We start from the raw sequence: 12,002 nt of genomic DNA, 5'->3' as shown, positions 1-12,002 counted from the left end.
GGTGCATACTGTTGTGGCAATTAAACACTACACTGCACTTAGGGGGAACGGTTTTTAAATTATATCAGTTGCATATGCTTGTGCTCAAAAACTGATAGTTGGTGAGAAATAAGCAGTAACAGAATTCAGAACTGTTTTACTTACTGAGGTTTCAAGCATTCAGGCTTGGTGATGTCTGAAATGTCCGTGAGTAAATATGAAATGATTTCAGTACTAAAACAAGTCAGGAACTATGAAGAGTTTGAAAGTATCAACAATCATCTTGAATGTTGCAATGAAAATGAGGCTTTGGAGGATGCAATCATTGTTAGTATTGTATGGAGGCAGTCCATTTTCCACATTCGGTGTCTACGCTGATTTTGTTCCTTTACAGTCAAATCAAAAGGATGCAGTAGCAGAGAGGTACATTGGATGAATTCCTCTGTCGATAACTATTAGAAATTAATACACGTTTTTATGGTATTGTAATAGTATTAATTTTTGTGTTCTATTTTGTGATAGTGTTCTATTCTGTAATTCATTACAATATGTAATTTGTTACTCAGTTAAATAGTAGTTTGTCTTTTTTATAGCCCTTTAAATATTTCCATGAAACTTCAGCTAATTGGGGTAGCCACTGAATTGGGCCAAAATATATACTGGTCCCAATGTGTCCCAATTAACTGGAATCCACTGTACTGAAATAATGTTTTAGAAATAAAAGCGCCGCTTTGAAGGGGTGAAGAATGATTGTGAGAAAGGGCCTCAGTTACTAACGTTTCTCTGCAAGGATTTTCATTTGTGACTGTTTCGGAAACAATAGTTCAGGATTTCCTCTCTGATTATTATTTTCAATAATTTTATTGTGATCTAAGTGCATAATTATGCTGGCTGGTGGTGTAGTGGCATCAACACCAGACTTAGAGGTTTATGGCCCCGGGTTCGAATATGACTGGCCCCTTGCACACTTCCCATCCGTGCTGGGTTGAGCATCAAACTAGCAACTCGGCCTTCTACGAAACAGCAAATGCTAAGGCAATGGCAAAAAATGCTGCCCAATACGCCACAAGTCATGAGAAGAAACAACAAGTTCATAATTAAATGCTAACTTCCCTGGGTGGAATTGAGTTGTTAAATGTTCTATCAAATCTCAAGGATCCGATGCATTATTTAAAGAAGATCAGGGTGCTATTCTATAATCATGAACAATATTTCCATCTTTATAATTAAATGTGTAAAAATTAATAGATGGTTATTCAGTTTGTGGAATTTTCAAGGAGTCTGGTAATTTAAAAGAGATATTAAGTTGGTCCCACAAAAGCAATATCTGCAATTCAAATGTATTTCAGTTTGTTAAATGATTCAAAAATCCATATACCAATTACAGCACGGAAACAAGCCATCTCAGCCCTTCTAGTCCGTGCCGAACACTTACTCTCATCTAGTCCCCCTGACCTGCACTCAGCCCATAACCCTCCATTCCTTTCCTGTCCATATACTTATCCAATTTTTTTTTAAATGACAATATCCAACCTGCCTCTACCACTTCTACTGGAAGCTTATTCCACACAGCTACCACTCTCTAAGTAAAGAAGTTCCCCCTCGTTTTACCCCTAAACTTTTGCCCCTTTTGTCCCTTAATTCATGTCCTCTTTTTTGAATCTCCCCTACTCTCAATGGAAAAAGCCTATCCACATCAACTCTATCTATCCCCCTCATAATTTTAAATACCTCTATCAAGTCCCCCCCCCCTCAACCTTCTAGCTCCAAAGAATAAAGACCTAACTTGTTCAGCCTTTCTCTGTAACTTAGGTGCTGAAACCCAGGTAACATTCTGGTAAATCTCCTCTGTACTCTCTCTATCTTGTTGACATCTTTCCTATAATTCGGTGACCAGAACTGTACACAATACTCCAAATTTGGCCTCACCAATGCCTTGTACAATTTTAACATTGCATCCCAATTCCTTTACTCCATGGTCTGATTTATAAAGGCCAGCATACCAAAAGCTTTCTTCACCACCCTATCCACATGAGGTTCCACCTTCAGGGAACTATGCACCATTATTCCTAGATTAGTCTGTTCTACTCCATTCTTCAATGACCTACCATTTACCATGTATGTCCTATTTGGATTATTCCTACCAAAATGTAGCATCTCACACTTATCAGCAATAAACTCCATCTGCCATCTTTCAGCCCACTCTTCTAACTGGCCTAAATCTCTCTGCAAGCTTTGAAAACCTCCTTCATTATCCACAACGCCACCTACCTTAGTATCATCTGCATACTTACTAATCCAATTTACCACCCCATCATCCAGATCATTAATGTATATGACAAACAACATTGGACCCAGTACAGATCCCTGAGGCACACCACTAGACACCAGCCTCCAACCTGACAAACAGTTATCCACCACTACTCTCTAGCATATCCCATCCAACCACTGTTGAATCCATTTTACTACTTCAATATTAATACCTAACAATTGAACCTTCCTAACTAACCTTCCATGCAGAACCTTGTCAGAAGTCCATATAGACAACATCCACTGATTTACCCTCATCAACTTTCCTAGTAACCTCTTCAAAAAATTCAATAAGATTTGTCAAATACAACCTTCCACACACAAACCCATGTTGACTGTTCCTAATCAGACCCTGTCCATCCAGATAATTATACATACCATCTCTAAGAATACTTTCCACTAACTTACCCACCACTGACGTCAAACTTGCAGGCCGAAAATTGCTAGGTTTACTCTTAGAACCCTTTTTAAACAATGGAACCACATGAGCAATAAACCAATCCTCCGGCACCATCCCCGTTTCTAATGACATTTGAAATATTTCTGTCAGAGCCCCTGCTATTTCTGCACTAACTTCCCTCAAGGTCCTAGGGAATATCCTGTCAGGACCTGGAGACTTATCCACTTTTATATTTTTTAAAAGCACCAGGACTTCCTCTTCTTTAATCATAATAGTTTCCATAACTTCCCTACTTGTTTCCCTTACCTTACCAATTCAATATCCTTCTTCTTAGTGAATACCAAAGAAAAGAAATTGTTCAAAATCTCCCCCATCTCTTTTGGCTCCACACATAGCTGTCCACTCTGATTCTCTAAGGGACCAACTTTATCCCTTACTATCCTTTTGCTATTAATATAACTGTAGAAACCCTTTGGCAAGCAAGGTGAAAATAAATCCTAAGCAACCTCATATCTTCTTTTAGCTTTTCTAATTTCTTTCTTAAGATTCTTTTTACATTCTTTATATTCCTCGATCACCTCATTTACTCCATACTGCCTATATTTGTTGTAGATCTCTCTCTTTTTCTGAACCAAGTTTCCAATATCCCTTGAAAACCATGGCTCTCTCAAACTTATAACCTTTCCTTTCAACCGAACAGGAACATAAAGATTCTGTACCCTCAAAATTTCACCTTTAAATAACCTCCATTTCCCTATTACATCCTTCCCATAAAACAAATTGTCCCAGTCCACTCCTCCTAAATCGTTCCGCATCTCCTCAAAGTTAGCCTTTCTCCAATCAAAAATCTCAACCCTGGGACCAGACCTATCCTTCTCGATAATTATATTGAAACTAATGGCATTGTGATCACTGGACCCGAAGTGCTCCCCAACACATACCTCCATCACCTGACCTATCTCATTCCCAAATAGGAGATTCAACACTCCCCTTCTCTAATTGGTACCTCTATGTATTGCTGCAAAAAACTATCCTGCACACATTTTACAAACTCCAAACCATCCAGCCCTTTTACAGAATGGACTTGCCAGTCTGTGTGGAAAATTAAAATCTCCCACAATCACAACCTTGTGCTTACTACAAATATCTGCTATCTCCTTACAATTTTGCTCCTCCAATTCTTGCTCCCCATATAGGTATCTATAATACACCCCTATAAGTGTTACTACACCTTTCCCATTCCTCAACTCCACCCAAATAGTCTCCCTAGACGTGCCCTCTAATCTATCCTGCCAAAGCACCGATGTAATATTTTCTCTGATAAGCAATGCAACATCTCCTCCTCTTGCCCCTCCAATTCTATCACACCTGAAGCAACGAAAACCAGGAATAATTATTTGCCAATCACACCCCTCCTGCAACAATATTTCACTAATAGCTACAACATCATATTTCCAGGTATCAATCCATGCTCTAAGCTCATCCACCTTTCTTATAATGCTCCTAGCATTAAAATAAATGCATTTAAGAAATTCTCCTCCTCTTACTCTCTGTTTATCCCTAATGGTGCAAACAACTTTACTATCTTTTTCTTCCTTCTCCCCTACATCTTCGGTCTGAGCTCACTCCTTCTCTATCACCTGCCTATCCTCCCTCACACACTGTCTACAATGTGATAAAGCTGTACATAAATTCAAGTATTAACTTTTAGTACATTCAAATAAATTCCTGAAATTTTTATCTTTTGCTGCTCTGCAAAAAATAGCCAATATCATTATCTACAGCTATAATATTTATAATATCTCGAAAATCTTAAGTCAAACCATTATTGTATATATTGAGTAAGTAATCTTAATGGTCCATTACAATGTTTTTAAAGTTAAGTATTGAAATATTAACAGTTACTTGTTTTTCTTAACATTATTGAAATTTTATTATTTGGTACAAAATCTTCCCATCACTTATACATCTCAGTGGTGCTGCATATTTTGGACTATTGGATCCAGTATTCATAGTGCAAATAATATTTACTACTTTGACCTGCAAAGGGTTTTATTGTCAATTTAATACAACACAAGAGTGCTGTATTCCTACACAGAAAACAAGGGCGTATAAACTTATCGCTATAAACTTAGATTTTCATTCAGTATTTTCAAACTGAACACATTTTTTACTTTCATGCAGAATTATAGATCAGCTGACCCAAGAACTAAGGAACAAAGATACTCAGATAGATCTTTTACGTGATGGAAATCACAAAGTGGTGGATCATCATATTGGAGATTTAGACTTTGAAGAACTGATTGACAGTCCATGTCAGAAAGGAAATGAAGATGAAGTAAGTGTTTGTTTTACAGTTAACATAAAAGCCAGTGAGATAATTCCATCAACATGTCTAAGTCTAATTGGTATCACAGATGTGATGATTACTGTTGAAAACTGGACTTATAGGTTAAACACTTGTACTCTCACTGCCTAATCCTCATTAGTTGCTCCTTACATAAAGTAAATTTTATAATTTATTTCTCAGAGCAGCAGTTTGTGGAATAGAAGTGAATATCAAGAAATCTGGCAAGCAGACTGATGTAACAAGTTCACTGTCTAGGTTAATTTAATTGGCAGATAATCTTACAGTCCATGACTTGAAAACTTTGACCTCCATACCTGAATTCTTAATAGCACAGAAAATTATGCCAGCTACAAATAGCACAATGTTTCTTACATGGGGAGTAAAAATCTTTACGTTACATCTCCGTCTGAATGTGCAATGTGCAAATTATAGTAATTTGTAATAAATAGTAGGTAGAGTAATATATACAACAGAACACTCAATTTCATTTAGAAATACAATTGTGTTAGCATGAATTAATCAGTCCGATAGCCTGGTGGAAGAAGCTGTCCCGGAGCCGGTTGGTCCTGGCCTTAATGCTGCGGTAATGTTTCCTGGATAGTAGCAGCTGGAACAGTTTGTGGTTGGGGTGACTCAGGTCCCCAGTGACCCTATGGGCCCTTTTTACGCACCTGTCACTGTAAATGTTCTGAATAGTGGGAAGTTCGCATCTGCAGATGTGCTGGGGTGTCCACACCACTCTCTGCGGAGTCCTGCGATTGAGGGAAGTACAGATCCCATACCAGGCAGTGATGCAGCCAGTCAGGATGCTCTGAGTTGTGCCCCTGTAGAAAATCCTTAGTATTTGGGGACAGGCTCATGCCTAACTTCTTCAACTGTCTGAGGTGAAAGAGGCGCTGTTGTGCTTTTCTCACCGCACAGCTAGTATGTACAGACCACGTGAGGTCCTCGCTGATGTGGATGCCGAGGAACTTGAAGCTATTCACCCTCGCAACCCCAGATCCACTGATGTCAGTAGGGATGAGCTTGTCTCTGTTCCTCCTGTAGTCCGCAACTAGCTCCTTTGTTTTCTTGACACCACAGTGTCAGCGTGATGACTTCTCAGTAGGCTGCCTCATTATTATTTGAGATTAGGCCAATCAATGTAGTATCATCTGAAAATATAATTAGCAGATTGGAGCTGTGAGTGGCAACACAGCCATGGGTATACCGAGAGTAAAGGAGGGGGCTTATGACACAGCCCTGGGGGGCTCCTGTGTTGAGAGTCAGAGGGGCAGAGATGAGGGAGCCCACTCTTAACACCTGCCGGTGATCTGACAGAAGTCCGGGATCCAGGTACACAAGGCAGGGTGAAAGCAAAGCTCTCTGAGCTTCTTGTCAAGCCTGGAGGGAATTATGGTGTTGACTGCAGAACTGTAGTCCCAAGAACAGCTTTCTCACATAAGCATACCTCCTCTCCAGATGGATGGTGTGTAGAGCTGTAGCTATTGTGTCTTCTGTCGATTGGCTGTGTCGGTAGGCGAATTATAGGGGGTCCAGTCTGGGTGGCAGCATGCTTCAGATGTAGTGCTCGACCAGCCTCTCAAAGCATTTGAAAGATCCCTCTGTTGGCCTCACCAGTGCAGACCAAATTAAAGCTTATGAAGCAATACGTTTGGTACCAGTTTGGCTGCAGGACCTGCCGGAAGGATGTTTAATGACGTCCAGCCACCTTAGTGGCTCCACTCCAGATTTGCTGTCTGGGTTTAACTCCCATAGCCTTCATCTCTCCGAAGGCTGCCCACAAGGCTGTGAGGCTATTTACCCGTAACAGAGGATCTGGTTCCCGAGCACCAGGGCACAACCATACACTAGTGGGCCTACATGCTACGTGTAGACCTCCTTCCCATCCCCTGTAGTTCAGCATGAGTCTGAAGCGAGTTCAGTTTCGGTGTGTCGCAAGTGAGGAGGCACTACATGAGACTTACTGTTGGAAAGGCTACGTACTGACACATTCAGCTCTCCTTTTCCAAGACTGCTAGCCAGTGGTGGGAAGCTGAAAGTGAGAGCTATAAGCACTACCCACTACACTACCACACTAGACACATCACAACAATGATTTTAACATCTCTGTATATATTACAATAATTAATGAATTTACCTTGCTATCATGCAACATGTTTGCAATACGAAATGTTCCTCAAATCTTTGTAGGATATTCCTTCTTCAATCTCAAGTGACTACCCTCGAACTTCGAGATGTTACCAGCAGGTATTTCAGGATACCCTGTGAATGCAGAGCAGTTTAAATTGGCCAGATGGGACATGCAGTGGAACCCTGCATCAAGGAGCACAGGAGGTGTATCTGTTTGGGTTTCCCAGAGAAATCAGTGGTAGTAGAACATTGCATTCACAATGGCCATAGGATTGACTTCGATGGCACAAAACTACTGTGCTGCTCCAATGGCTTTTGGCACCGCCTGGATAAGGAAGCCACTGAAAAAAAACTAGAGGAAAAGAGTTTTAACAAAGATGAAGGTTTCACTCTAAGTAAGAACTGGAGTTCGATTGTAAACAAGGTGAGACAGTGGAAACCTGATTGGGCATGGACTAACCAATCAGGAGGGATGGGGGTATAAATACTACCGGACTAGACATGCCCAGACATCATTCCTGATGAAGATGGCAGCGTTTAAATTCAAAATGTCAGTAAAAATTGATACCTGTACCCAGCTGGTAGCCCGAGAAGAGTTTATTCATCATATATGCCGGGAATACACGAGATCCTTTTTCACTTTGAAGGATCTTGCCCTAATGCAGGCAAATGGGATTATTGCAGATGGGCAAGAAGGTCAGCGTAGACATAGTGGGCAGAGGGCCCCATTTTCATGCTATTCAACTTGAATCTATAATCAGGTTAATTCGTGCATGACATTAAACAGTTGGTTTTCTGTACATTATCAGGAATTACAAAGTGAAGTGGTCAGAGAGAAGTTGCGGACACAACAAGAAATGCAGGTAGGAGTAAATTCCTTTATTTAATAAGCTGTATGAACGTAAACTGTACTTTTTCCACAAGGTTCAATATTCAAGTTGAGAATCCTTCATCCGAAATTACAAAATCCAAAAACCTCAGGAATTCAAATTCTTCTTGAGCATTGACAGGACATCACAAATGGAAATTTCCACAAGGCACTGGGAAGGATCCCAGGTGATGTGCAGGTCTGTGTGCACCACAGACAGGTCTGAGAAGTGACCTCACATCGTAATAAAAAGAAGTTAATGTAAAATAGAAAAAATACTGCATAAAGTGAAAAATGAAGATCTCGATGTATTGAATGAGTGGCTTCACTGTCAGAGAGAATATCTGCCACTTAATGGTATGCTGACCATGAAACAAGCAAAGGTCTATCACAACGAACTGAAAATTGAAATTGTAATCATGTATATTCAGCAGGTTGGATGCAGAAATTTAAGAAAAGGCAGGACATTAATTTTTAAAGATTTATGGTGATGAAGCATCTGCTGATCACAAAGCAGCAGAGAAATTTATTGATGAGTTTGCCAAGGTCATCACTGATGAAAATTTAACACACTAAACATCTGCATCAGTATGTATGTGTGATGAACAAATGCAAGATAACGACTGCTTACCGGTAGCACATAAATGGAAATGATGGAGATCCTAAGCTATCTCATTATATAGAAACATAGAAAACCTACAGCATAATACAAGCCCTTCAGCCCACAAACTTGTGCCGAACGTGTCCCTACCTTAGAAATTACTAGGCTTACCCATAGCCCTCTATTTTTCTAAGCTCCATGTACCTATCCAAAAGTCTCTTAAAAGACCCTAGCATAGCTGCCTCCACCACCGTTGCCGGCAGCCCATTCCATGCACTCACCACTCTCTCTGTTTTAAAAAAAAAACTTACCCCTGACATCTCCTCTGTACCTACTCCCCAGCACCTTAAACCTGTGTCCTCTTGTGGCAACCAATTCAACCCTGGAAAAAAGCCTCTGACTATCCACACAATCAATGCCTTTCATTATCTTGTACACCTCTATCAGGTCACTTCTCATCCTCCGTTGGTCCAAGGAGAAAAGGCCGAGTTCACTAAATCTATTCTCATAAGGCATGCTCCCCAATCCAGGCAACATCCTTGTAAATCTCCTCTGCACCCTTTCTATGGCTTCCATATCCTTCCTGTAGTGAGGCGACTAGAACTGAGCACAGTACTCCAAGTGGGGTCTGACCAGGGTCCTGTATAGCTGTAACATTACCTCTCGGCTCCTGAATTCAATTCCACGATTGATGAAGGCCAATATAATACAAGATCCGAAAAAATCTGAAATCCAAAACACTTCTGGCCCCGTGCATTTTGGATACGGGGTACTCAACCTGTACTTATGCTGGTACCAGATTTGATTGAAATTGGTGGTGCCCTATTTATGCAATATTTGCAAGTTTATTGACACTAAATTAATTGATTCTACTCTTTTTTTCAACAACCAAGATCATTCAGGTTCTGAAATAAAAGCACAGCAAGCTGGAAACACTAGCAGCATTTATAAAAGAAACAGATTTAATATTTCAAGTCAAAACCTTTTGATAAGAACTGGGGAAGTGAGAAAACAAGTTCTAGGTTGCAGAGAGTGTGGGGTAGGGATACCTAGGGCAAAAGAATATCTATGATAGGATGAGAACAGGCTTGCCCAGGTTCTTCCATGTTAACAAAGCCATCTTGTGGATAGATTATTGATGGCAGTTCAAGAAAGAGGAAACTGAGTGACACAAAGAGACCTGAAAGATTTAGCAGTGATTCACATGCACATCTTCCAATCAAATAATTAATTGTTCACACTGTGGTCTCCTCTGCACTGGAGTGCAGATTGGTTGACAATTTTGCAGGCACTTCTGTACAGCTCATGCAACACTGAGTTTCCAGTTGTGTGCAACTTTAATTCTCCATCCTACTCCCACTCTGATCAACTTGTCTGTGGCTGTCCAAACTGTTCAAACAAGGCCCAACATAAACTTGTAGAACAGAACCTTATTTTCCAGCTGAGTTCATTTTACCTCCTTCTGCTTGTAGTAGAATGGCTAGTTCTGCCATGTGGTTATCCACCTGAAAGGTTAACTCAGCTTTTCTCTGCCGATGTGCTGGGCATTTCCGCTGTCTTTTTGTTTTCAGTTCAGCCACAGCTCTAAGAGTATTTCACAATTTTTGCATGTCCTTCTGTTAGTTTTCTCGCTCCCTTTCTAACTGCCCTCAATAACATATCAAATAGATGGCTCCGTGAATATTGAAATTGCCTGGGAAACCCTGGGCTCAGCCAATCAGAAATCTCCCCTGGCTATCTCTCCCCCTCCTTCTCTGCAAGGAAGTCACTTTCACACTTCCACAATTCTGGTGAAAGGCCTTAGGTCAGAAGTATTAACTCTGTTACTCTTTCCACTGACATTATCTAATCTCCTGGAGTATATCCAGTATTTTCTGTTTTTATTTCAGAATTCCAGTATCTGCACTTGTTTCTCATTTTCAATCATCCAACCATCTCCTTAGCATTTGTGCAAGCTGATTTTTCAATTAAGGTTGTTATAGCTGGTGGTTGGTAATGGGGACAAGCTCCCATTAAATGATGTGCACTTCAAATAACCTCTGACAACCAAGTCCACCTCCTGGCCTTCACATGTAGCTTAGCTGCTAAGCTTGGCGGAACTATTTCTACTGACAGGAAAATGGTAAAAGGCGGGTTACTGGTGTCTTAAAGCCAGATGGGGCTCATCAGCCATGGTTAGCAGCTCGTCGAGGAGAAGGAAAACTCCGATCTCAAACCTCCACTACCTTGCGACTATACCCACACGAGGTAGGCTTCAGGAGTAAACCCTGAAGGAAAAATCTGGAGCTGGAGTCTCTAAGGCAGTGGGATGAGTGGGTTTGATGTTTTTCTTTTGTATGAGTTCCATGGTTTTTTTTTGTGGCTGTCTGTGGGGAAGACAAATCTTAGCATTGTATACTGCATACATACTTGGATAATAAATGTACCTTGAGTCTTTGAATCTGAGTTGAAATTATTTTAGCAAAATAACTCTTGGCATAGCAAAACACTTAAATCTTTTACTGTACTTTGAAGAGGAAAATAAGTTTAATTTTGATTAACTTGTTAACAATGCAGAATTAAAGGATTCACTTTATTTATCAATAAATCATAAAAAGTTATGCAAAGCCAACTCAGTGGTGGTTTTCTCACCTTTCAGTTGAAACTTACTGAACACACAGTCTCCAGGCTGACGTCTCAGAAAAACAATGAAGAGTGTTTCATTATCGATGGATAATTTATCTCAGAAGACATCTTGATCTCTTTTCCACATGAATGAAAGAGATTTCGTTGTACTATTTCAAAGAGTGCTTGGGAGTTCTCCCAGTGCTTTGACCACATTTTTCAAATAAGATTAGACAAAGATTAAAGGAAAACAGACTAACCAGTTAGTTGTCTCAGGCATAAATGCCAGCAATGATGACTAGGATAAAATCATAGTAAACATTCTGAAAAAAATGATCACTCAGAACTTATGGCATCTTAAACACATGAGTTATTCATTATAAATATATTTAATGTACTTTGTTCATTCCACATAGTTCTGAGTATGGGTGTTTGTATCTGTGCAGACTATTAGTTACTACTGCACACTTCTGCACCCCAATTGCTGTACTCTCGCTGGAGATTCTGGTGCATTCCAGTGCACAGGCAGCTTTCTGGACTGGGCTCTGTGTGTGCAGCTTTTACCAAGGCTATCTGTCACCCCTTCTGTATCACAGCCATTGATGCTGTCCCTTGGGGTCTGAAACGGTTAGAGCATGCTTATAGCCTGTGTACTTGAACATCGGATAGCACCACGAGTCTATCCAGCTCCTCCTTATCAACTCACCCAACACTCTTGTCATCTTGGGCTACCCCAGGCTCTCCATTCACAACCCTC

At 40.4% G+C, this 12,002-nt stretch overlaps 1 protein-coding gene across 2 annotated transcripts in view; it reads left to right on the top strand.

Annotated features, from left to right (window-relative positions):
- The window catches only part of pde4dip (phosphodiesterase 4D interacting protein), a 417,345-nt gene that overhangs the window by 249,457 nt on the left and 155,886 nt on the right, over positions 1-12,002 (top strand). For both annotated transcript variants that reach the window (XM_059984447.1, XM_059984446.1), the window contains 2 exons: positions 4,874-5,027; positions 7,982-8,035. In XM_059984447.1, the coding sequence (XP_059840430.1) occupies positions 4,874-5,027; positions 7,982-8,035 (208 nt within the window). The remainder of the gene's footprint in view (positions 1-4,873; positions 5,028-7,981; positions 8,036-12,002) is intronic.

The sequence above is a fragment of the Hypanus sabinus genome, chromosome 11 (genome assembly GCF_030144855.1).
Source record: "Hypanus sabinus isolate sHypSab1 chromosome 11, sHypSab1.hap1, whole genome shotgun sequence".
Classification (NCBI taxonomy): Eukaryota; Metazoa; Chordata; class Chondrichthyes; order Myliobatiformes; family Dasyatidae; genus Hypanus; species Hypanus sabinus.
Note: the sequence above shows the minus strand (reverse complement) of the source record. Positions and strands in the feature narration are given on the sequence as shown.